The sequence below is a fragment of the Aulonocara stuartgranti genome (genome assembly GCF_965226115.1).
Source record: "Aulonocara stuartgranti genome assembly, chromosome: 3".
NCBI lineage: Eukaryota > Metazoa > Chordata > Actinopteri > Cichliformes > Cichlidae > Aulonocara > Aulonocara stuartgranti.
In genome coordinates, this window is record NC_138941.1 from 40,216,467 (window position 1) to 40,244,256 (window position 27,790).

General features: G+C 38.9%; 1 protein-coding gene across 1 annotated transcript in view; it reads right to left on the minus strand.

The window, feature by feature from the left end:
* Window positions 1–27,790, minus strand: part of LOC309703223 (basement membrane-specific heparan sulfate proteoglycan core protein-like) — a 176,628-nt gene that overhangs the window by 90,231 nt on the left and 58,607 nt on the right. The window contains exons 6-11 of the mRNA XM_082527940.1: window positions 12,506–12,772; window positions 8,044–8,325; window positions 3,525–3,791; window positions 2,347–2,610; window positions 1,229–1,510; window positions 278–544 (exon numbers count right to left, since the gene is read on the minus strand). Coding sequence (XP_082384066.1) covers window positions 278–544; window positions 1,229–1,510; window positions 2,347–2,610; window positions 3,525–3,791; window positions 8,044–8,325; window positions 12,506–12,772 — 1,629 coding nt within the window. The remainder of the gene's footprint in view (window positions 1–277; window positions 545–1,228; window positions 1,511–2,346; window positions 2,611–3,524; window positions 3,792–8,043; window positions 8,326–12,505; window positions 12,773–27,790) is intronic.

Consider the following 27,790-nt stretch of genomic DNA (forward strand, 5'->3'; position numbering starts at 1 on the left):
GATAAACTCCACATGTGCAGCCATGAGGTCAAGACGGGACAGACTGGAATTATTACATTTGGACTGAAATCTTCCATCAAACTAACAAAATATTTTCCAGATGTTTCACTGAGTGATTATTAAATATCTTTATAATGACACTAAAAGATATTTTAAACTGCTTTTTATCCGAAACAACAAAATAAACCTACAGTGCTGTTGAAAGATAAAGTGTTTGGTTGAGTTGATGAAACATTGTGCAGTATAAATTAAAATGTGTGAAATATGTCCAACTTACTTATTACTGTCAATGGCGTGCTATTACTCCACTCTGTCCAGGAAGAGCTTCTTGTGGACCGGCAGCTGTATCCTCCAACATCAGACTCAGTAACTCTGCTGATTCTGAATTCACTGGATGTATGTTGTAAGTTTACTTGGCCTCGTCTCCATTCATACATCCACTGAGCTCCTTCACCTCCCTGAATCTCACATCTGACAGTGACTGTGGTACCGCTGTATATCTGAGTCCAGAACGGCTGCAGGGTCACAGTGGGCTTAGGAGGAGCTGTTCAAATAAAAAATATAACATCATCAGACTTATAGAAATATGAAATGATCATTAAAGCTGTCTTGGTTTTATTGCTCTTGTTCGTGGTAATCAAATTTTTTTTCATCGCAGTGTCAATTTGACTGAAAATCAACATTAAAAACTTTAATAAAAACAAACATATTAAACCTGGTAATTTGCTGATATTTAGAATCTACCAGCAAAGTGACTGAAAACAACCAGGTGTGCACAAATCTAAACTGTGAGACTGAACATCAACGCATAAACACACAATATCATGTAAACAACTTCAGTTTCTCAGATTTTACATTGCATAAACAATTTTTATAGTCAAATATTGACCGAAACTAGACTGGAAAAAAATTACATTCTTATTTTGCCCCAAATTCATTATGTTTAATTTGGCAAATTAAAGATAAATAAAGTAAAAAACAAAACTGCTGCTATGAGTAAACATACCAGCAGTTAGAGAAAGGCTAACGTAGCAGAGCAGTCTCTCCTAAAATGAGGCCAAATTGTAGTCAAATCGAAACTTGCTAAATGCTAAAACAAAAGATCTGCATCATGACACTGAGCTGCAGTGATGAAAACTCCACATGTGCAATAACTGAGGTGAAGAAACTGGGATCATTACGTTTGTATTTCATTTTTCATCAAACCTACTGAATATGTCCCACTTACATAATACAGTTAATTTGGTGACATCACTCCACTTTGTCCAGGAGGAACTTCTTTTACCCCGGCAGCTGTATCCTCCACTGTCAGACTCAGTAGCTCTGCTGATTGTGTATTCTCTGGATGTTGGAGGTGTGTTTAACTTGTCTGCTCTCCATTCATACGTCCACTGAGCTCCTTCACCTCCCTGAATCTCACATCTGACAGTGACTGTCTCACCGCTGTATATCACACCGCTGTATATCTGAGTCCCGGATGGCTGCAGGGTCACAGTGGGCTTAGGAGGAGCTGTTCAAAAAAAATATATATCATTAGCAGACTGATATTTGGCTTGAAAATCAAAAGTTTTTTTTTTAAATAAATAAATTAAACCAGGTAATTTAATGATCTTTATATTTAACAATTTACGTATTTCTACATCTTCATATTTACATATGTAGACATTTATGAACATATAATCCATGAGTCGTCAGTTAGCTCTTGTTTGCTAACAATGCTGTTAAACTTCCAGCAATGGATTCAAAGCTGGAGGCTGCTCTGCTCTCATAAAGTGATTATTAGTTCATAAATGGTGAAAAACAAAGTCTTCATGTAGCAACAAAGTCAAAACTACACAAAACCTTTGTAAAAACATTTATCTGAGTTCAGTTTTACAGAAAATAATCTTCATTCAGAGTAAAATTAAATTCTTATTTTGCCCTAAATTCAAGATGTTTAATTTGGAAAATGTAAAGATAAATAAAGTAAAAAAAAAAAAATACTGCTATGAGTAAACATACCAGCAGTTAGAGAAAGGCTAATGTAGCAGAGCAGTCTCTCCTAAAATGAGGCCAAATTGTAGTCAAATCGAAACTTGCTAAATGCTAAAACAAAAGAACTGCATCATGACACTGAGCTGCAGTGATGAAAACTCCACATGTGCAACAACTGAGGTGAAGAAACTGGGATCATTACAGTTTATATTTCATTTTCATCAGATTTACTGAATACATTTTTCTTTTGAGTGATTACTGTTTATAACTCCATTAAAACTTTGTTTACTTTTGTTGATATTTTGTTGTACTTTTGTATGAAATGTGTAAAATAAATTAACATTAAAATGTCCTGTCATGTGATCAACTTACATAATACAGTCAGTCTGATGATATCACTCCACTCTGTTAACAAATAGTCCCTTCTGCCCCGGCAGCTGTATCCTCCTCTGTCAGACTCAGTAACTGTGGTTCTGTATTCACTGGATGTTTCAGGTATGTTTGACTGGCCTTGTCTCCATTCATACGTCCACTGAGCTCCTTCACCTCCCTGAATCTCACATCTGACAGTGACTGTATCACCGCTGTATATCTGAGTCCAGGATGGCTGCAGGGTCACAGTGGGCTTAATGGGAACTGTTCACATAAGAATGATCCAGTTAGGAGAAGAGAGACATGAAAACTCTGCTGTTTATAACATAAGAGTAGAGTCACTGCTAAACAAATGATTCACAGACAAACAGTTTAAACTTTAAAACAAAGTCACATCATAACAATTTCAAACTGTAACGCAACATTTTTTACAAAGTGTGCAGTATTTACTTTGCACAGTTATCATCTTTTGTTCAGATTCCAAAAGTTACAGATTATTTTTCATAAATTGACAGCAGATTAAGAAGACTGGAAGAAATTATCGTGTGAGAAACGTTTTCTAAAAGTTGTGATGAGGTCATCATGTGAAACTGGTGCAGTTGCTGATTTGGGACATTGGAGTGTGTCACACTTGTAGTTATTGTATAACAAACAGGTTCTTGTGGCTTTTACAGATTTTCCATGAACTGAACTGTACCAGTTTCACATGATGACCTCATCACAACCTTTATTTTTCATTTATTTAAAAAAATTAATTGATTCCATGAACAACAATTACATGAAAGAATCTAAGTGGAACCTGTAATGTAGCAGAACAGTCTCTAATAAAATGAGGTTATATTGTAGCCAAACCTGAAACGTCGAGGAATGAATGTAAAAATGCTAAAAACAAAGGAAGTAACTGATCTGCAGTGATAAACTCCACATGTGCAGCCATGAGGTCAAGATGGGACAGACTGGGATTATTACGTTTTGAGTGAATTCTTCTATCAAACTAAGAAAATATTTTTCAGAGCGATTATTAAATATTTAATAATGACGATAAAAAATATTTTAAACTGCTTTTGATACTAACCAACAACATAAACCTACAGTGCTGTTGAAAGATAAAGTGTTTGGTTGAGTTGATGAAACATTGTGCAGTATAAATTAAAATGTGTGAAATATGTCCAACTTACTTATTACTCTCAATGGCGTGCTATTACTCCACTCTGTCCAGGAAGAGCTTCTTCTGCCCCGGCAGCTGTATCCTCCACCATCAGACTCAGTAACTCTGTTGATTCTGTATTCATTGGATGTTTCATGTATTTTTACCCGGACTCGTCTCCATTCATACGTCCACTGAGCTCCTTCACCTCCCTGAATCTCACATCTGACAGTGACTGTGGTACCTCTGTATATCTGAGTCAAGGATGGCTGCAGGGTCACAGTGGGCTTAGGAGGAGCTGTTCATAAAAAATAACATCATCAGACTTATAGAAATATAAAATGATAATTGAAGCTTTCCTGGTTTTATTACTCGTGTTAGTGGTAATCACATTTTTTTCATCCCAGTGACAATTTGACTGAAAATCAACAAAAAAAACTTTAATAAAAACAAACAGATTAAACCTGGTAATTTACTGATATTTAGAATCTACCAGCAGAGTGACTGAAAACAACCAGATGTGCACAAAACTAAACTGTGAGACTGAACATAAACACACAATATCATGTAAACAACTTCAGTTTCTCAGATTTTACATTGCATAAATACTTTTAAAAGTCAAATATCCCACTATTTACTTATTTCTACATCTTCACATTTCCATATTTGTACATTTATCAACATATAATCCAGAGTTGTCAGTTGGCTGTTATCCTTCTGAATAACCTGAGATCTTAGTTTCTAAGGAGGCTCAGATCCTTTAATGTGTGGAGCAAGATGTAGGAGATTTTCTACCAGTCTGTGGTGACAAGTGTGTCTATTTTACTGTTGTCTGCTGGGGGGCCACACTTCAGAGGCACCAGAGCTCCTCCGACTGATTCAACCACGCTGCCATAAAGAATAGTGATGTGCGGATCGATCCTGAAATATCGATTCCTCCGATACCAATCATTTATGTTCTAGAATCGATTCTCACATTAAAATATCGATATTTTAGTAATTTAGAGTAAATTTGTAGTTTATCATTAACAGGAACACAGTGTAAAGAAACTATAACATTCGGATTGTCTACAAAGGAACTACTTCCTCTTCCGCCTTTCATAGTCATGTGTGAAATACGGCTGTATAAATGTCTCGCAGCCCCTTGGCGTGCGCACTCACAACAATGGCTGAGCGTAATCGGAGTCATGTGCGGACGTATTTTACCTCCACAAACAGCTGAGACGTGGTTTGCGATACATGTGGCAAAAAAGTGCTCCAAGAGTGAGGTGTTGTGGCCATACTAGGGAGACATTCAAGAGGGCTGTTGGGGGGGGGGGTAAATACATTTTTCAGGGTTTATTTATCGGATAAAATACGTTAAATGTCACCGTTATTATTGGCCGGCCCGGAAACAGCGGGGGTGTCCAAATTCAGAGGCTGCTTCCACCTGAGGACCCGCCCTTCGCGGTCTAAAGAAAGCCGGGTAGTACGTCACAGGCTCCCTCGGTGCAGTGAAACTCTGCTGTCTGCTCCTTGCTATCTAAAATATAACCGGGCACTGACGTAAACTCTTCTGTTTAATCAGTTTTCTGTTTGACGTTTATTCAGCTGTGTGAAAACCCCGAAGGAAACCTCCCGAGGGATTAATAACGTTAAATTTAATTGAATCTAATCTAATAACTTTAATCTCAGCCAAACGGAACAAATAAAACACTGAAAAGGCCAAACAATAACATTTTTAAGTTATCAAAGTGACTTATATATCATGTTTAACCCGAGTAGTGAAAGATAGGGTTTGAAAACGATGTGTCGATCGGCTCAGATATTTGAAGTTCACACAGCTACATTCTCACCTGAAAACATGTTAAAAGTTTTTTTGCGACCCAGAAAGAGAAATAAGAGTAATATTAAAACTAAGTCGCTGCCGCCATTGTTGGAAACTGGAATTGGCTGGAATTCTGCAATATGATTTTTCAATTTTGTTGTCCGGGTGGAAAATCGTGAGAAATTCGTGAGAATGGTGGCTCCGGGAGATTTTCGGGAGGGGCACTGAAATTCGGTATTCTCCCGGAAAAATCGGGAGGGTTGGCATGTATGGTTGTGGCAACATCACTAACCTTGTCAAACACCTCAGAGTAAATCATGTCACAGAATATGAGGCGCGTATGTTGAGGCAAACTGAAGAGGAGGAGAGGGACAGGTGCTGCTAGGGCGAGACAGACGTCTCTCATGGAGTCCTTTAGTGCTGCAGGCAGCAACGTGTTCAAATAGCACAACTTCAGGTTTTTTATTTCTATATGATGAACTCTGCATTATTAAGTGATAAGAACAAGTAATCTGATGTCCTGTAATCATTATGATGCTATAATTTGAGATACAATAAATAAAATAAGTTTCTGTACAAAGTATCGTATCGGATCAGTATCGTCGATACCACATGAATATTACTTGGTATCAGATCGGAAAGAAAATCAGTGGTATCCCACATCACTAATAAAGAACACTTCAATACATCATTCCTACCGTTTTCTATAAAGCTGTATAATAACCCTTCATAAAATATTAGTTATTAATGCAATTTGCAATTCTGTCTTACACAATATGAGCCTTACTTTTACTGTTTTTAACAAACTTTATTTTATTCATTTTTTTCACTGTAAATATAAAAATTTCTGCGCTGTCTCATAGTGTAAGGCCCCACACCAGGCCCCACTGGCACTTTTATTTTATTGGTTAACTTTGTTGTTTATAGTAGACTTTACTACTTTCACTTTTTATCATTCTGCTCTAACACAACAATTTCCTTTGTGGGATCAATAAAGTATCTATCAATATTGACCCGTTGAATATGTGTCCTATGTTGTAAACTCTTAGAGCCGGAACTTTGACGTGAACGACGCGAGCCGGGAGCCGTGTTTTTTCTTTCTTTTTCACACCCTCTCTCTGGCACTTTTTTTCCGCTTCGCTCCGCAGGCGAGTCTCGTGCTTTGCGCTGGGAAGAGGGGGGAAGGGCGGTAGTTACACTCTCAGTAGCACAGGAACAGAGCAGGAGGGAGAGACAGAGAAAGAGCCAGGGACAACAACGTCACATTAGAAAGGTATAGTAATCATCCACAACTATTTTCAGTTGCAGATGATAAAGGATTCAGAAAGTTTATTCATGCAGGCCTATGTGACAGAGGATATGCATGTTCTTTTTGTTTTCATATTTTAATTTATATTTAATTGTGTTGTGGTTTGCAGTGTTTTGCGTTGTTTCATTTTAAATTTGTTTAAAAGGAAAAAAGCTGAAAATTTAAATAGTTAAAAGTTGAACTGTGAATAGTTGGTTTTTGTATTATGATTTATTTATTACATTTTATGTGGAGTGAATAAGTAAAAGTATATTTACGGTGGCCCCTACAGACAAAGCACATACAAACTCCAAAACACGTACAAACTTCAAAACACGTACAAACTCAGAAGCACATAAAAACTCAAAACACGTACAAAAGACAACAGAAGTGCTCCAGGATGCTGGGCGCAGTGTTGAGCTTTTGTTACCTAGTGGCTACACAAGCCAGGAAGTACCAACGACCGGATTTGGTGTGTGGTAGTAACAGGTAAATTAATATTTTTGTTTAAATTATTTGAATATATATGAGTGCTTGTGTATAAATACACAAACAATACACATATGGTTTCAATTGTGTAATTTAAGTGATCTAGGTAGCTCTGTTTTGGAAGTTCAGTTCATTTTGGGCCGTTTCAATGTGGACGCAAAACTCTGTGAAAATGACTGAAAACGCCAGTGTGGACTCAGAGCATTTTCGGACGTAGCCTAAATGTTGTTTCTTGGAACTGCAGAGGGCTACAACAAAAGAAAAGTTCAACAGGTTATGAATTTGAATCACATATAAATTATCTGAAGTTGTTTTCTTACAAGAAATTCGACCTTTTGAATGTCTGAGTGCCGGCATGTGACGGCCGTACTGAATACCATTTTGAGTTGTTCCACTGACATTTCAGCGAAATGGATTAGCCACATCATTTTTACACTTTGATTTGTGAGGTATCTTTGAATTTAGCCTGCTGTAAGTTCATAATTTTCATCTCCATCAAACAAAGTGATGTCCTTTTGTTCCTAACATAAGCTTACTTAACTGTGATCTTAAGTTTTTCTGTAAACCTTTAGCAACATGTTTGTAAATAACTTTGTCTCAAATGATTAATAAAGCTCAGAAAGAGTTCATCATAAGCAGGTAAAGTTTTCATCGTGTGAGATGTCGGATTCAGCAATTTTGTTTTTCGAAGTGCTAACTGCCATGTTACAGTGTAGCCCCAGAAATGCTTTTTGGCACTTCTGGAGCTCCTCCTGAGCTCAGGAGGAGCTGTTTAAATGCACTGTGTGTATGTTCCCCCGTGTGTGTCTGTGTGGGTCTAAAGGCTTCCTCCTGCAGTCCAAAGACGTGCAGTTCAGTTTTACAGAAATTAATGTGTGAAAGATTGAAAGACAAAGTATTTTGTTGTGTTTTTGATGAGACTTTGTGCAATGTAAATAAAAAAAGGGTGAAATATGTCCAACTTACATGATACAGTTAATTTGGTGACATCACTCCACTCTGTCCAGGAGGAACTTCTTTTGCCCCGGCAGCTGTATCCTCCACTGTCAGACTTAGTAGCACTGCTGATTCTGTATTCACTGGATGTTGGAGGTTTGTTCAGGTTGTTTTGTCTCCATTCATACATCCACTGAGCATCTTCACCTCCCTGAATCTCACATCTGACAGTGACTGTCTCACCGCTGTATATCACACTGCTGTATATCTGAGTCCAGAATGATTGCAGGAACACAGCAGGCTTAGGAGGAGCTGTTCAAATAAAAAAAAATATATCATTAGAACAATGATAAATTGACTTCAAAATCAATAATCAAAAAGTTGTATTTTAATAAATAAATTAAACCAGGTAATTTACTGATCTTTATATTCAACAATTTATTTATTTCTACATCTTTATATTTACATATTTAGACATTTATGAACATATAATCCGTGAATCGTCAGTTAGCTCTTGTTTCCTAACAATGCTGTTAAACCTCTAGTGATGGATTCAAAGCTGGAAAATGCTCTGCTCTCATGAAGTGATTATTAGTTCATTTTAGTGCGCATGCGCCAACCAGCGTGCAGCCTGTTACAGTCGCTCCTGCTTTTCTCTTAGTTTAGCTCTTTTTTCTTACGTATTCTTTTTTTTCTGACTTGTATTTTCCTCCGTTTTCTATCTCTTACTCAATCATGTGGATTGAGAGAGTTTTTGTTCTTCTGGTGGCCGTGGAACTGTTACTTTTATCAAGGAACGGGACCGCGGCACATCTCCTACACTCACGGACTGTTTACTCCAGAGATCAGCTGATCGCCCTGATGCCGGCCGGCTCGCTGGCCAGGCCCGCTGAAGTACCAGCTGAAATTTGGAGGAAAACACATCGGGGATGCAGAGGTCAAGGACAGAAGAGAAGAAAAAAGGTGACGGTGAGACAGCGGAGGCTCGAAGCGAGGAGGAGGTTTAAACCGTGTCTGCCGTCTATCGTGATGGGAAATGTGCGATCGTTGGCAATTAAAATCGACGAGCTCTCAGCACTGGTACGGAGTCAGAGGGAATACCGAGAGTGTAGCCTGATGTGTTTCACCGAATCATGGCTGCACCAGGTCATTCCCGATGAGAATGCTTCCGTGGAAGGCTTCCACACTGTTCGGGCGGACAGGGACAGCATCGCTAGCGGTAAGCGGAAAGGAGGTGGGCTTGCTGTTCTAGTTAACAACCGGTGGTGTAACCCTGCCAACATAACAATCAAAGAAAGGATTTGTTGCCCGGACACTGAACTGTGTGCTGTTGGACTCAGGCCGTATTATTTACCCAGGGAATTCTCTCACGTCATCTTGGTGGCTGTTTATGTTCCCCCCTCTGCTAACCCCACAGCTGCATGTGACACTATCCACTCTGCCATAGCTCGGCTACAGACTCAGCACCCGAGTGCCTTTATTGTGATCTCGGGTGACTTCAACCATGTATCACTGGACAATACACTACCAACATTCAAACAATATGTGGACTGTCCCACCAGGGGAGAGAAAACTTTAGACTTGCTGTATGCTAACGTCAAGGATGCATACAGCTCCTCCTCCCTCCCCCCACTTGGTAGGTCAGATCATAACCTGATTCACCTCACCCCCCGCTATGTGCCAATTGTGAGGAGGGAACCTGTGACCACCAGGACTGTCAGGAGGTGGTCAGAGGAGGCCTTAGCAGAACTACAGGGCTGTTTCGAGGTGACCGACTGGGAAACACTCTGTGAGCCTCACGCCGAGGACATCAATGGGCTTACTGAGTGTATCACAGACTACATAACTTTCTGCACCGACTCCATTGTTCCAGCTCAGACTGTTCATTGTTACCCAAATAACAAGCCGTGGGTGACTAAGGACATCAAAGCCCTCCTCAACAACAAGAAGAGGGCTTTCAGAGGGGGCAACAAAGAGGAGGTGAGGAAGATCCAGGTGTTACTAAAGGACAAGATCAGAGAGGCTAAGGACAATTACAGGAGGAAGCTGGAGTGGAAACTCCAGCAGAACAGCATGAGAGAGGTGTGGAGGGGCATGAAGACCATCACTGGATTCAGGCCAACCAACAGCAGGGGAGCTGAGGCAGGTGAGAATAGAGCCAATGAGTTGAATCTGTTTTTCAATAGATTCGACACCACAGTGTCTGCTCCCACCCCCACAACCTCACCTGTAGTCAGCCTGGAATCCAGAGCCACACCACTGTGCCAGCCTCTCTCTTCACATGTTGCCTCCTGTGAGATTCCTGACACCCCTCCCCCACCCATCACCTTCACTCAATACCAGGTTGAGATGCAAATGAGGAGACTTCACTCAGGCAAGTCTGCTGGACCAGACGGAGTGAGTCCCCTTGTCCTCAAGGCCTGTGCCCCCCAGCTGTGTGGAGTCTTTCATAAACTGTTTATGCTGAGTCTGCAGAGGGTCCCGGTGATGTGGAAGACATCATGCCTCGTCCCTGTACCAAAGACGCCACGTCCCAGTGGCCCCCAGGATTACAGGCCCGTGGCACTGACCTCCCACATCATGAAGACCCTGGAAAGGCTCATCCTGGACCAGCTGCGACCCATAGTAAGACCACATCTGGATCCCCTTCAGTTCGCTTATCAGCCTCGTCTCGGTACTGAGGACGCCATCATCTACCTGCTCAATCGTGTCTACACCCATCTGGACCAGCCGGCGAGCACTGTGAGGGTCATGTTTTTTGACTTTTCCAGTGCTTTCAACACCATCAGGCCGACCCTCCTGGGTGATAAGTTAGCAGCGATGCAGGTGGATGCTTCTCTGGTGTCCTGGATTGTTGATTACCTGACAGGAAGACCACAATATGTACGTCTCCCACAGTGTGTGTCTGACAAGGTGATCAGCAACACAGGGGCACCACAGGGGACTGTCCTCTCCCCCTTCCTCTTCACCCTCTACACCACAGACTTCAGCCACTGCACAGAGACCTGCCATCTTCAGAAGTTTTCTGATGACTCTGCGGTGGTTGGATGCATCAGCAGGGATGATGAGACAGAGTACTGGGCTGTGGTCGACTCCTTTGTCACGTGGTGTGAGCAGAATCATCTGCAGCTCAACGTGGCAAAGACCAAGGAACTGATCGTGGACTTCAGGAAGACCAGGAAACACTTGACCCCTGTTTCAATCCAGGGGGTCAGTGTTGACATTGTGGAGGACTATAAATACCTTGGAGTACACATTGACAATAAACTGGACTGGGCTAAAAACACCACAGCACTTTACAGGAAGGGCCAGAGTCGTCTCTATTTTTTGAGGCGACTGAGGTCCTTCAACATCTGCCAGAAAATGCTGAGGATTTTCTATGAGTCTGTTGTGGCCAGTGCGATCCTCTATGCTGTTGCATGCTGGGGGAGCAGGCTGAGGGTCGCAGATGCCAACAGACTCGATAAACTGATCCGTAAGGCCAGCAATGTTGTGGGGATGGAGCTGGACTCCCTCAAGGTGGTGTCGGAGAGGCGGATGCTGTCCAAGATAAAGACAATGTTGGATAACACCTCCCACCCACTCCATGACATGCTGGTCAGTCACAGGAGCTCGTTCAGTGAGAGACTGAGATTACCAAAAAGCACCACTGAACGACACAGGAAATCTTTCCTGCCTGTGGCCATCTCCCTGTACAACGCATCCACTTAACACACTGTTTGCTGCTACAACTACACATGTTTCTTTTCCAACTATTTATTTATAAGTGACTTATGTATGTATGTATGTATATATATGTATATATTGTACTATTCTTAGTTAGTGTATTGTCTGTCTTGTCTTAATGTTGGTTTAAAATGGAGCACTGTAACAAAAAATAATTTCCCCCAGGGATCAATAAAGTATTCTGATTCTGATAAATGGTGAAATACAGAAGTTTTCATGTGGCATCAAAGTTAAAACTAGACTGGCAAAGAAAAACTTTTGTAAAAACATTTATCTGAGTTCAGTTTTACAGAAAATAATCTTCATTCAGAGTAAAATTAATTTCTTATTTTGCCCCAAACTCATGATGTTTAATTTGGAAAGTGTAAAGATAAATAAAGTAAAAAACAAAACAAAACTGCTACTATGAGTAAACATACGAGCAGTTAGAGAAAGGCTAACGTAGCAGAGCAGTCTCGCCTAAAATGAGGCCAAATTGTAGTCAAATGAAAAATTTGAGGAATTAGAAAAACAAAAATGCTAAAACAAAAGAACTGCATCATGACACTGAGCTGCAGTAATGAAAACTCAGCATGTGCAACAACTGAGGTGAAGAAACTGGGATCATTACATTTGTATTTCATTTTTCATCAAATTTACTGAATATATATTTTTGTGAATGATTACTGTTACATTAAAAATTAATTTACACTACTTTTGTTGTTATTTTGTATAAAATGTGTGAAATAAATTAACATTAAAATATCCTGTCATGTGATCAACTTACATGATACAGACAATGAGATGATGTCACTCCACTGTGTGTAGAAACTTCCCCTTCTGCCGCGGCAGCTGTATCCTCCACTATGAGACTTAGTAGCTTTGATGATTCTGTATTCATTGGATTTTTCACGTATGTTTGACTGGTCTCGCCTCCATTGATATGTCCACTGAGCTCCTTCACCTCCCTGAATCTCACATTTGACAGTGACTGTCTCACCGCTGTATATCTGAGTCCAGGATGGCTGCAGGGTCACAGTGGGCTTAGGAGGAGCTGTTAAAAATATATCGTGAGCAGGCTTACAGAAATACAAACTTAACGCTGTCCTGCCTTTTTTGTTCTTGTTAATGGTAATACTATTTTTGCATCCTGTTGGAAATATGACTTGCAATAAAAAGTTCTGACATGTTGATTATTACTTAAAGAGATAAATACATGACTGCATTTCTGATGTCATATGAGTCTGAAATGTAGGTTTCTTCAAATTCTATTTTTTTTTGTTTGTTATTGCCTTGAAATTTTCCAGCAGAGAAGCAGCTGATGGCAGCATGTGTTCAGCATGTGTTCAGTCGAGGAGATTCAGTGACAACATTTAAAGTTTTGTCCGAGTTTAGCTGGAGGACATTAGCTCACATTCAGTTTGAGCCTCAAAGTCATCAGTCATTAAGAGAACTCAACATGCCAGGGTCACATGGTCTAAGTACAGCATATCTTTGTGTCATCAGCATATGCAAAATAAGAAGATGCACCATGTGTCTCCATTACATGTCTAATACTAAGCACATATAAGGAGAGCAGGATCAGACTGACTCTATTGTGCTGAACACAACAGTAGTTTTGCCAAAATCTGTTTGTAATTTTATAGTCCAAGTCCAAACTTTTCTGAACCAGTCAATTCATACAAACTTTTAAAAAGATAATCGGGAATGTAAACATGTCACAGGAAACTGTTTACAGCATCAAGCACGTGGGCTCAACAAAACTAACTTGTCTGCTCTCCATTCATACGTCCACTGAGCTCCTTCACCTCCCTGAATCTCACATCTGACAGTGACTGTCTCAACGCTGTATATCACACTGCTGTATATTTGAGTCCTGGATGACTGCAGGATCACAGTGGGCTTAGAAGGAGCTGGTCAAACAAAAATATATCATTAACAGATGTATAATTTCACTTGAAAATCAACAATAAATGTCACAGTCTGTATGGAGGGAGGCATGAAAGGACCCACAATGCAGACTCAAACGTAGAGGCCAGGCTGAAACTCAAAATGGGAGCTTTATTGCTGAACACTGGAAAAATTAAACTTGGCAATACAAAATAAACTTGGTAGGTATGGCAAACACAACACACAGACATATATGAGGGAGGACGCAACGCTGAACACAGGAAGACTGAGGACTTAAATACACACATGAGGTGATCAGGAGAAGTGGCAACACATGGACGAACAGCTGAAACATGAGCATAACGACATCAAAGGGGAAGTGCAAAACTAAACACAGGAACATAGGACCTTTTTCAAAATAAAACAGGAAACATAATGAAACGCAGACATGACAACGTGAACTTGACAACAAAAGACATGCAGACACAAAACACATAAGGACAAGGGAGACTTAACGCAGGGGTTGAAAACACAAGGGGAAACTAATAAACAAATGAACTTAGAAAACCCACTGAACACTGGGTCAAAAGACCCAGGAGCGTGACAATTAAAAAAAATGTTATTAAATAAATTAAATCAGGTAATTTACTATATGTTTTTTTATCTCCAGATGTTTCACTGTGAGTGATTGCTGTGTATTATTATAATTACATAAAAAGCTGTTGTACATCAGATTTAATATTTAGATATTCAAATAAAAACCAAAACCTTGAGGTTTGTTGAAAGACAAAGTATTTTGTTGTGTTCTTCGATGAAACATTGTGCAAAATAAATTTAAATGAGTGAATCCCACTTACATAATACAGTCAATGTGATGTTGTCACTCCACTCCGTCCAGGACAAGTCTCTTTTGCCCCGGCAGCTGTATCTTCCACCATCAGACTCAGTAGCACTGCTGATTGTGTATTCTCTGGATGTTGGAGGTGTGTTTAACTTTGCTGCTCTCCATTCATACGTCCAATGAGCTCCTTCACCTCCATGAATCTCACATCTGACAGTGACTGTCTCACCTCTGTATATCACACCGCTATATATCTGAGTCCCGGATGGCTGCAGGGTCACAGTAGGCTCAGGAGGAGCTGTTTAAATAAAAAATATATGATTAGGAGATTGACTTGTGAGTTTGATTTGAAAATCAATAGCAGAATTATACAAATATCAAATCATCATTAAAGCTGTCCTGGGGGTTTTTTTTGCTCTTGTTAATGGTAGTCGTAATTTTGCATTCTGGTGAAAATTTCCCTTGAAAATCAACTTTCAGGAGGTTTGTTTAAAAAAACACACACAGGTAATTTGATGATATTTAGAATCTACCAGAGTGAATGAAAACAAACATACAAATAATCCTGAAATGAGGGAAACTGAGTTTTCTGTTCCACAAAGAGAGTTAACTGTTGGTGTTCTCTCTTTGTGTAGACAGCTCTCTGTGTTTTGCTCTTAAAGTTGTGTTTATAAATCTGTGGAGTTATCAAAACATTGGTTCCATATAGAAAAGTTGTTTCTGTGGCTGGTTGTGATTTCATGTCAGGGCTCAGCCCATTACAGAGGACAAAACAGTAATATAGTTGAGTTCTGTACGGTCTGCAGTTATTCAACTGATTTTTTCCAAAGCCAGTAAAGAGACTGTTTCAGTCATCTGTGTGTGAAGAAATAAAAACATGTAAACGAGTGTCTGTGTCTTTAAATGATCACGTGTCTTTATCTCATCATGAAATAAATTATTTTGTGATAAGATAAACAAGTGGCTTCATTTGTTTTCTATTTTCTATTTTTTTGAATTCTATTTTGTTGTTATTGTCTTGAAACTTTCCAGCAGAGAAGAAGCTGATGGCAGCATGTGTTCAGCCGAGGAGAGAGTTTAGCTGCAGGACGTCAGCTCTCATTCAATTTTGAAATAGTGGTGAAAACTGTGTGTTTGCAGCCACAGACATGAAGAAACTGGGACAATTACATTTGCATTTATTTTTTTCATGTAAGAAACAATTTGTTTTCTCGTTTTTACCCTGAGTGATTACTTAATATTAACATAATAACATTAAAAGCTGTTGTGCATGACTTTAGATATCAAACTAAAAAAAGAAACGCACAGTACTGTGGAAATTATTTTGCAATCTTTTTGGAATTAAAATGAGAGAAATGTGTCCAACTTACCTGTTACTCTCAATGTGATGACATCACTCGACTCTGTCCAGGAGGAGTTTCTTGCACCTAAGCAGCTGTATTCTCCACTGTCAGACTCAGTAACTGTAATTTTGTGTTCATTAGATGTTGGAGGTGTGTTTAACTTGTCTGGACTCCATTCATACGTCCACTGAGCTGCTTCACCTCCATGAATCTCACATCTGACAGTGACTGTCTCACCGCTGTATATCTGAGGCCAGAATGGCTCCACAGTCACAGTGGGCTTAATGGGAACTGGTCACATAACAATGATCCAGTTAGGAGAAGAGAAACATTAGAGTAGAGTCACAACAAAACAGCCAGCAGTTGTTAAAGTACAAACAACTTCAGTTTTTAAATTAGTTTCCAATCATTAAAACATAATGATTGGTGCATAAAACGTTCACCGGATAGATTTATGCACAGATTTATGCTAATACACAGTCAGTAGATGAAGCTCGTTTTGATACAAGGCCTTGGGAAATAGAAACGCTGATGGTGTCACAGCACCCTCTGGTAGAAACAAAATAAAATAAAATAATAAAATAATATAACATAAACAGAATTATAGAAATCTAAAATCATTGTAAACATCTGTCCTGGCTTTATTGCTATTGTTAATGGGAATCATAATTTTGTATTCTAGTGACAATTTGACTTGAAAATCAACAAAAACAAGTTTTGTTTTCATTGAGGACGCACTGAGCCTAAAAATTATTAATTTGACATATTTAGTTTTCTGAGTACTGGTTTGAACAGTGATTCCCTCCATAATTTGGAGAAGGCCATTTTAAACTTGGAAAAAATATCTAAACTCATCAGTTTCCTGAATGACGAATGAATCGCTTTTAGTTTGTGTTTCTTCTCCTTCCTCAGCAGGTGTAGACGTCTCTATCAGATATAGAGATTGCACTTAGAGCTCAAAGAGATGATCTCATTGTCAGATGTTTTTTTTCTGAAATCAGATTCTCTCTGCACAGTCCATCAGAGGTCAGAGTCACACTGCCCCCTGCTGGTGTGCTGTCAGCTGTCAGAGTGGCCTTGATTTTAAGTTTTGTAAGTTAGAAAAATATGAGGCTGTTATTGTGATCCTTTTAGTGGAAGAAGAAGAAACCCACAACATCTGCCACACAGATGTTCCAGCTGCAGTTTTCGGCATAACGGCATTATAAGTAACGACGTAACAAACAGACGGTTGAAGCTGTCTTCAGCTTACGGCATCTTATATCAGTTGCACGCGAGTTTTAAGATGTGAGAGATTTGTGACGTTTAGCGTGTTTGGAGCGTGTAGTTAGTGTTGTCTTGTGTAGTTAGTGTGTAGTGTTGTGGATAGTTTTGTGTTGTGTGTGAGAACAATGAGGCGACTGCTGTCTCCAGGTAGAAAACAGGAGTGATACACCTGCTGCTGTCAGACCTGCAGGTATCAGGCTGTGATGTTCTCCTTTATAGTGGACAGAAATTATTTTTTTGGAGTGGCACAAATAATTTGTGGCATCTTATTGAATAAAGAACAGCTGATTATTCTGTAAATAGTTTGAAATGACTGGGAGCAGGTGAGCCTGGTTTCTATTGACACAACCACCACCAGCAGAATAACGTCACTCAAATGAGTGAGTAATACGCCACCTGGTGGTTTGTTCTGAGCGTGAGAAAAAGCCTGAGCCTGTAAGCCTGAGCGCAGGGTTTATGAACCCTCTACTTATAGAAAACTCTCCAAATTCACTTGTGGATCTGTCACAGCAGAAGTGCAATCTTGTGAATCATAACTGTGATCTGTTAGCATTAACTAATAAACACGCATGAAAAGGAAATCAGTCAGTTTCAAGGAAACAAACTCTAGTAAATGTAAAGTTTGTGTAGCAGCTGAAACATTTCCTCACATGGTTGCACTCTTGATATGATCATTTTAGTATTTTAACCAATAAATGCAGTGCAGTGTGAGCTGTATCATATACAATATTTTGTCCCTCAGGTTATTCCTGAAATATAGTTTGTTTCAAGTTTGTTATATGACGGGTCACATTTATTCATCCCGTAAGTAAATGATTCTACAGTATTGCTCAGCAAATACACTTCTTCCTGGTCTGTTAATGTGAAACTCCGCTATCTGTGGTTAAATAGCGGAAGTGCCAAGTAATGGCTAGAGCTCCGTGTCTGTGATAGTTCTGCATCTGCTGCTCTTGAGATGGGATAAAGTGTAAGTTTGGGCAGATGATGGATTGTTTCTACATATTAGTGCTCTGTCCTTCTTGTGGGTCTGTGAAGTTTGTTACATTACTACTGTAAGCTAACTGTTAGTGCTTTGTTTTGCCTGTTAGCATAAAACATGTCAGCATGTGGTATTTGTATTTACGTCACTTGACAGGCTTTGTCCATTTATTGTTAATGTTATGATCTTGCATTGGTCATGTGACATTTGTGCATCTACACTGAGATTAAATGTACCTGCTCTGCTTTGTTGTTACAGTTTTACAGACTGAAAGTGGTACAAATGGTACATCAGTAAAAGCTCTGAAGAACGCCACAGTCTCCACATGGAGCGCTTACTGAAGCCATTTATGTTTAACTGCACAGGCTGAATAGAAGCATTGAGTCTGTGCAGAAGATAACATGTAAACACAGGGAGGATATTATTGAGCACATTATAGGAGATAACAGCTACATATATGAACAGGAAGAAAATAATCATTTCTTACCTTCAGCATTTCCACAGATGACAGTACTGAGCACTAAAATAATGAATAAAACCTCATCAGACATTATACAACTGACAAGATCAAAAACAATATAAAGTAAGACTTTCTAAAGATACATTTCCAGATGAACAGTAATCACCAAATTTCTGTGCTTCTGTTTGTCAAACAGGCTCAAACATAATAACTCAAACTGTTGTAACACAGTGTGTAACTATAAGTGATGCAAAAAGCAGCAGTGTATCAAACATTTAAACACTATAAGAATCACAAGTCTGCTTTGTTCCAGCTCTCAGGTAAACAGGTTAAAGCAGTGACTCACTGTAATTCTCACAGATCAGAAACATTTTCATTAATCGCTGCCGTTCAAACAATGTCAGACGTGTACTTACAGAAAAAGCCCATCATGCAGAGCAAAGAGTGCCCCATCGTCACATCCAGCCGGCTGCACTCTGATCCTCAGATAATCAAACAGTTTTAGTTTGCAGATAAAGAGAAGTTGTGTTTAATATAGATACAACAAGAGTTTTTCTACAGGCTCTTATTCTGATTGGTCTCTCTGTGCTTCCTGCCATTACACACAAAACTCAAACAGCTCCTGTAGCTTTGACCGCAGCAGTTGGTTGACATGTTTATATTTCCTGTCCACTGCAAACATAGAAGCTTGTTTCTTGTGTTGTGTTGTTTCCTTTTTCTATAATATATAAAGCTGTTCTGTTGCTTCATGTCAGGACATTTCTTTTGCCCGTTTGGGGTATTTTTTGGGTGCAATATCCACTAATATTTGTATCCTGGCAGGTTTCTGCAGACTGGGAGTCACTGAGAGTGAATATACCAAAACAGCTTTTCTACTTTGGTGCCTGTATTTTCACTAAAGCCTTTTTAAATAATTTTTCTCCTTTTAATTGTTTAACTGCTGAATTAAAATTAAATTCTTACTTTAGGCTGCATTAAAATATGTTTATTTTATTTGACTCTTAGCTGAAACATCATCATGCAGTACTATAGTGAAAAGGCTCCTTTGACCTCAGACCTGTGAAAGTTTCCACCTTGTGGTTAAATTCTGGTTTTAAGTTTTGTGGAGACCCAAACACAGGAAATGACTCAGTGTGTGGCTGAAGTGAGACTAAAGACCTTTATGTTTCACCAACTAAAGAACAATTAAATTCATAGATAAATTCAAAGTTATATTTATTATCTGTTATCATTTCAAAGTAAAGCAGGAACTCATTTATTCTGCAGACTGTTCTTTGTCTTGCTTTGACATGTATGTGCAGATGCACACTGACCTCAGCCTCTGACTACATGTAAACACAATAAAATAAAACAAACTGATGTGAAACAATGATTGAAACACTGTAATAATGATGTTTGTGTTGAACACCACATGTTACCAACCAAGATCATGTGATTGTGTCCAGAGTCAGTTCAAAAAGCAGACCCACATATCCAGAGCAGGACTCAGAGTACCAAACAAAGGTGACCTTTATTATGAAGCTGATAGTTTCAGGCCTTGATGGTAACAAATGAAGAAAGGTCACAAAAGTGTCAACTTACACCCTCCAGTCAACATAAATAAATAACTGAGACTTAAACACTGTGTGATTCCACAAATGTTAATCTGTCCAAATGATTCAGTGATGTGTAGACTAATAGATCAGAAGATACTGTGGTGTATTACCTACAACATGACTGTAGACGGATGTTTTTTTTCTGTGTATCTAATGTTATAATAATTATTCCTGATAGACTTTTGCCCTTATTTTTACTCATGTTGCCATAGTAACTTTAAATCGTAAAAGTCTACTGAGAAAATGCACAAAGCATCGCAACAAACCACATGTTGCTTCATTGTGTTAAACAGTTCACTTATAACTCGAGCAAACTTCCACTTCCTCTTTACATTTACTGAAGTTTGCTAACAAGAGTAAGTAACCACACCAGACACCACATCCACACCAGAGTTTTTGAAGTGTTTTAGAGCGGTGGTTTGATGTGGATGATTGTTTGTCCTTGTATATTATTTGCATGTGATCACAGCCCTGGGCCCTGTCCTCAGCTTGTGACGGGTCCCTGGACTCTGGGAGGGTCGGCTGCCCGTTGCCTCTGGTTCTCAGAAGCTCTCCTCATGGGGTCTCTGTCTTCCTTCTGCTCTCTTTCAGGTGCTGTTTGTTTTCTGTATCGCTACCTCTTTTTTCTCTTTCTCTCTCTTTCCTTCTCTTTCGTTCTTCTAATTTCTTCTTCCTAGTCTGGACCTCCCCACCTGTCAGCTCTGGCACTGTTACAGTAAAGATGTGTAATCTTTTTTTTTTTCTTTTACTTTAATACCTGCAAATAGTTAATGTAGCAGTTAAAGCACAGTTTCTATAGTAAATGTTCTTCCTCATTTTAACTCTGCAGGCTGATGAAGGAAACAACAAAAGATCATTGAGGTTTGTTTCAGTGCAGAGATGGTGCAGATAAGACTGCAGCTCCGTGTGAACTTGCAGTTAAACAAATAACAATGTTTACACAATATTTTCCATCATTTTGAGAAGTGATCCTTCCTGTCACAGTCTGATCTACAGGTCAGAGTTTAAACACTTTCTGCATATGTTCATGGTCTCAATCATTAAAGTTTCACATCTTACTGACATGTTAATATTCTAAAGCAGCGGTCCCCAACCTTTTTTGCGCCACGGACCGGTTTATGCCCGACAATATTTTTATGGACCGGCCTTTAAGGTGTCGTGGATAAATACAACAAAATAAAACTAGTACCGGTACCGAAAAAAAGAAGATTTATTCATAACACACGTGAAAAGACCCAGGAAAACTGAGTAAATGATAAAAAACGATAACAAAATAACGCTGAAAACCGATAAAAACCCTGAAAACCATACATTTCACACCTGAGCCTCAACTCTCGCGGCCCGGTACCAAACGACTCACGGACCGGTACCGGTCCGAGGCCCGGGGGTTGGGGACCGCTGGTCTAAAGTATTGTCCTCATCAGGGTATGAAGAGGACAATAAAGTGCAGTGTGCTTTAGGACCTTATGTTTGCTGGATACTGATGGCTTAAAATAAGAGATTGCTACACACAAAACTGTTGTTTCAAACCACAGGCTGCATTTCCTCTTTTCTATGTGGCCCAGTCGAATATGAGGCCGTTCAGTGGATTAAAAATAAACCTGTGGCAGAACAGAGAGTAACCACCAAGAACCCTTCACACACATGTGGACACTGTAGCTGCCGCCCTGTGTGTCGGCATTATTCTGTATTGTCATGTTTGCAGTTTGATGAATTTATAGATAGAGTTAGAAGAATATATATATATTTTTCTTATTTTAAACATTTAAATATAACTGAAATAACAAGAGAAAAAAGAAAAAACAAAACGTAAAAATCATCAAGTTTTCATGTAAATATCTATGTCTACAGAATGTGTGTGCTCGAAAAGGAGTAGGATGAAGTTTACACTTTTAATAATAGTTTGCATTTATATAGCGCTTTTCAGGACCCCTCAAAGCGCTTTACAATTCCACTATTCATTCACTCTCACATTCACACACTGGTGGAGTCAGCTACAGTTGTAGCCACAGCTGCCCTGGGGCAGACTGACAGAAGCCAGGCTGCCATATTGCGCCATCAGCCCCTCTGGCCATCACCAGTAGGCGGTAGGTGAAGTGTCTTGCCCAAGGACACAACGACCGAGACTGTCTGAGCCGGGGCTCGAACCGGCAACCTTCCAGTTACAAGACGAACACCCAACTCTTGAGCCACGATCGCCCTTTTCCTGTTCCTAGCCTCTTATCTCAAATGTAATTGCTTACAGATCCATAGCTAGAATTCAACATTATTTGATCCATACATGTTTAACTATGTACAAGTCTAACACATGAACATACACAAATAAAACCATTTGCAGCATGTAAACCAAAACAACAACAAACGACATTTTTACATAAACTAAGCATCCTGTGTTTAACATCTGCTTAATCTCTGAGCTTATTTTATGTGACAAACACCTTAATAAACACTTTGGTTAAGCTTTGGTTACTCTGGCATTGATCCATCAGAATGAGGACACAATGAGACAACTCAGTCACTGAGAGGAAGATTTCCTATATTCATGCAATTTATATTATTAGGCAATTGTGTGAATTTTTGTACTGATGTACTTGTCTTGATTTCATCTGTACAGGTGTTCCACACACTAACTCCTCTGACTGTCATGCTGTGATATTTTACATTTGTCCTTACTATTGGCTTGCTGAACATAAGGATTCCTCTCATGAGTATTTGGTCTTACATGGAACAAGTTCTGAATTTGTGGGGCAAAGATTTATTTGCTGATTTTGTACATTGTTTGCACAGTTCTGAGGTCAACCAAATCTTTAAATTTGAGAATATTTAATTTGATAAAAAGTGGATTTAATGGTTCTCTTGAACTAGTTTTATTTCTTATGCTTATTGCTCTTTTTTGCAGAATCTATATTGGATGGGTGTGTGTTTTATACGTCTTTCCCCACACTTCCACACAGTATGTCATGTACAGCAGTATAATGGAACAATAGATAATATAATGATGTTTGATTGATGAGGTCCTTAACCTTGTAGAGAATTGCCAGAGACTTTGATATTTTGCCTTTGATATAAGTAATGTGGTGAATCCAGCATAGTTTGTGATGTATTATCACACCGAGGAATTTTATTTCAGATACTCTGTCTAATTCAATGTTATTTATTGTCAGTTTACTATCGGTAGAATATGTGCGATTCCCAAATATTATGAATTTTGTTTTACTCAGGTTCAATGTTAATTTATTAAGGTCAAACCAGGTCTTCAGATTATTTAATTCATTTTATAGTTCATTCAGATGTTGCTCCAAGTTACTTCCACAGCACAGTAAGTTTGTATCATCTGCAAATAATATTACTTTCAAAGAGTTTGAAATTGCACATATCTCATTAATGCACAATATGAAAAGCAGCGGCCCCAAAACTGATCCTTGGGGAACCTCACACACAATTTTGGCATTTATGGCATTTATTTATGTATTTATTTATTTTTACAGTTTTTAAAGTAACTTAACCCATGATAATGCCACCCCTCTGATTCCATATGTACATAGTTTGTTAAGTAAAAGGTTGTGATCAACTGTATCAAATACTTTCTTTAAATCTAAAAAAACCTCTGACAGCATATTCTTTGTTTTCAAAACAGTGTTTACTCCATTACTTAACTCCATTAAGGCAAGCGTTGTGGTCCTTTTGGGTCTAAATCAATATTGCTCTTCATAGAGCACATTATATGACTTTATCACCAAAAACAATCTATTGTAAAATATTTTTTCCAGTATCTTAGAGAACTGCAGTAGTAGAGAAATGGGACGATATTGGAACTACTTTTGCAATTTTCATCATATCAGGAAATAAACCACTTTGTAATGACAGATTACAAATGTAGGTAAATAGTTTCACAATACATCCAATAATATCTTTAATTAAGTCCATATCAATGCCATCACAGTCAGTTCATTTCTTGAAGTTAAAGGATGTAACTGCATCAATAATTTCCTCTTCATCTACTCCCCTCATAAACATTGAGTTTGCTACATTAATAGTTTTAATTTTAGGAGGGTTTCCAGTTTTTCAAATTTCTTTTGCCAAGCCAGGACCAACATTAAGAAAAAGGTCATTAAAACATTTGCATTTTTTTATGTCACTGGTGTCTTTGCGACAAAATTAATATAAATCTAATCCTGTCAGACAGGACAGGATTGGAAGGTTGATGGTTCGCTCCAGTCTGTGTGCCAAATAGCCTTGGGGAAGATACTAACCCCAAGCTGCTCTCTGATCCATCTGCTGAAGTGTGAATATGTGATAGAAAGCAAGTAAATAGAAAAAAGTGCTTGGGTAAATTGGGCAAGTTGTGTAACGCGCTTTGAGTGCTCAGAATAAAAAAGTGCAGTATAAGAACCAAACCATTTATCAGACATTCCTCAGAGGTTCCTCACACCTCGATGCTCTTCCTGGTTGTGTTGTTTTGTCTTTCTCCAGGTCTTTCCCTGCAGGATGGTGGCCCTCTCTTTTTTTATGCCCACTTCTGCATCACTTATTCTCTGGTGTAGTAGAGAAACATATAATCAGTAGTCAGGGAGTGAATGTTAGTTACAGATGATCTTACACACCACCTCAACATAGTATAGTATAGTTTGTATAGGTGTATAGGTTAGCTTGTAAGCCTCTGTATACACACACAAACAACAACAAAGTAAAGAATCAACAGCATAATGTAGTGTTTGGGATTTCTGAGGTTCAGCAGTGCTGGGAATAGTGGGAGAGTTACTGGGAGGTGCTTGGGTAACAAAAGGCCATGCACAGGTGTAGTTGGCCTCTTTGTCTTAGTTTTGTTGTGTTAATGAAGCTACGTTTCTCCTCACAAATCAGCTCTGAGCCTGAAGGACTGAAAAGAAACCATTTAAACTTTCACAGCTGCAGAAAAAGATTCAGTGACTTTGTGATTATTTCCTTATTTTCCAACAAAGATCCGAAGTTCAAACTTGTGGCTTCAGACATTTTCACGTATCTCAATTCTGTTAAGGAGAGATGCTGACACCATGTGGACAAATGCTATTATTGCTGGTTTGTGGGTTACAAATGTTTTTAGCATGGCAAACCATATAAGTAATAGTAATACTGTTTCAGTGTAGAAATATCTGTGTGTCCGTTGTTCCAATAAGTGTTTTTATTCATCATTTCTATGAGGAAAAGAAGAAGGGAAAATGTTTCGACATTAAAGTGGCAAATTTGTGAGAAAAAAGTGGCCCTTTAGTGCCGAACTGCCATCGCCTGCAGTACAGTAACTGATACCCAATGTCTCATTTACAACAGAGACCTGTTTCAGACAAACATATTTAAATTACAACATCAGCATGTTTGTGATATCAGTGTTGTGACCTGTAGATTGTATAATTCAGAAGTGATATGCTCACTCATACAAACAGTCACAGACTTTTTTCATGTTTTTAATCCTGTAAGGAGACAAAACTGACCCAGAGGAAATGTTTTAAGCGCACTGACATCTGCTGCATCAGCAGTAAGATTATTTCTAAATTGGTGAACCCAAAATCTTCAAGATTTAAGGCGAGGATTGTTTCGAAGGTTTAACTGGTGCAAAAGGTCTAAACTCAAGATAAGATTGGGAGATTTGTTAACATATATTTGATTATTTTATTTTTTTAACCTTTTCCTCTATAACATTATTTTTGCTTTTATTTAGGCCAGAAACAAAAGTAGGCTAAATAATTAAATTTGAAAGAGAGATTATTTTGAAGTAAGAAAGTTTAAAAAAAAATCACAAAAAAAAAAAAAAATCACACTTTTAACACTTTTATTAAAAAAAAAAGAGAAAGTAAGATCGATTTAAAAACAAATTGCTATGGTTACTGCAGGATGCTGCCTTTAAGTTTGCTTAGAGGTGTGAAAAACAAAACAAACACCAAAGAACAAAAATGTCAACTCTTTCAAACAACAAGGATTTTATTTCTCACAGTTTTACTGACAACAAACTGTATTTATATAATTTATTAGGCAAGAAAATTTAAACAGAAACAAAGTCAAGCAGTAAATAAATGTTGTTATAAATAAAAAACCCACATTCTTCTTTTTCCAAATATTAGATAAAACCGTAAAGAGTGGAGTGTGTTGTAACACATATTTAAAGTGTTGCAGTCATATGTTTCTAATCCAGCTCATTACCAAAACTGTCTTTTAATAATTTTACAGAGAGCAGCGGAAAAACAGAACAACACAACCAAAGATTTTGTCAGGAAACAGACCAGTTTACTGCTGTTTAGTATAATAGTATAATACTGTATAGGGAAAATTATGAATGGATAGTTGTTATTAGGGCTGTCACAAATGATTATTTTTATAGTCGACTAGTCACCGATTATTTTTTTGATTAGTTGACTAATCAGATCATGCATCCACTGGACGTAAAACGTAGAGCTTATTGCACCAGAAGCATCTGCTTTCATATAACTATCACTAGCTTACAGCTTGAAGTGTTTAAGGTATGTGCTCACTATAAAAAAGACGAGATGATAGTTCATTAAACTTTTAATTAAATTTGCAGATTGTGTCGGTGGATTTTAATAAACTCAGCCGTCTGCTCTTTGCTCCCTAAAATATAACACTACACTGGAGTAAATTCTCGATCATGTCACACTTCTGTTTAATCAGTTTTCTGTTTGACGTTTATTTCACTGTGTGAAAACTATAACTTTAAACTCTGCTAAACCGATCTACTCAGGAACAAGTAAAACACTGAAAAAAGCCAAATAATAACATTTTTAAGTTATCTAAGTTATCTAAACCGGTGAACCGTGGGCGATATGCCAGGGGACACAGCCTGACGGGACACGTCCACAGACAGGGGAGCAGCAAGAGTGAACTCGCGAACGAGACACTTGTAGGCAGCCAGGAGGTTTCAGCTCACTGAGTGAGTCCCTGCTGGCTGCCTAAACCTGCGGCACGTAGGCAATACCCCTCACATGGAGCCGGCACTGCAGGCTGGAAAACACTCACTTGCCGCCTGTGTCCCAGGGGAACACAGTCTGCAACAGCACAGCTGCTGAAAGTGTAGGGCCGAGGTAGGGAGGTCACCCGAAGGGTCCAGCCCCAGAGCTGCGAAACACCCCGTGCCTTCTGCAGACTGGGAAGGGGACTGGTGGCCAAGCCCGCTGAAGGCCAAGCAGGGACTCAACACAAAGGTCTGGCGAACCACGGGCAATATGCCAGGAGATGACATCTTAAAGAAGTGTCTACACGCCACGACCATGCACCCCGTACATATGGAATATGCAACGGAGTGGAAAGATAGTCTCGATATGATGGAGAACTTCTGTTGTGAGCTGAGAAAAGAAGGGTTTCTATAATCTGCTGCAGTGTTTGAATGAATGGAAGAATCCAGCTCTGACCTCACATGACTGTGGAAATGTTTGCTGCAAAAGTCAGCAGCTACAAACACTGAAAACCTGCCTGGATATCAGCATAAGGACGTGTGTGAGGGGTTACTGGCTGCCCAACATGCCTGTCCCACCTGCGGCTTCCTGTTGAAGAACAATAAAGTATATTTTAAAAGTATTGTTTCCCCTTGATGTAAAGTGAAGTTCTGTTTTGTGTGTTTGAGTCTTTACAGAAATTGTGTAAAGTTAACTGTACCTTACAGACTTTGTTTAGAAGGCGCAGACAGACTTTGTATCTGTGTGGAGGAGGAAA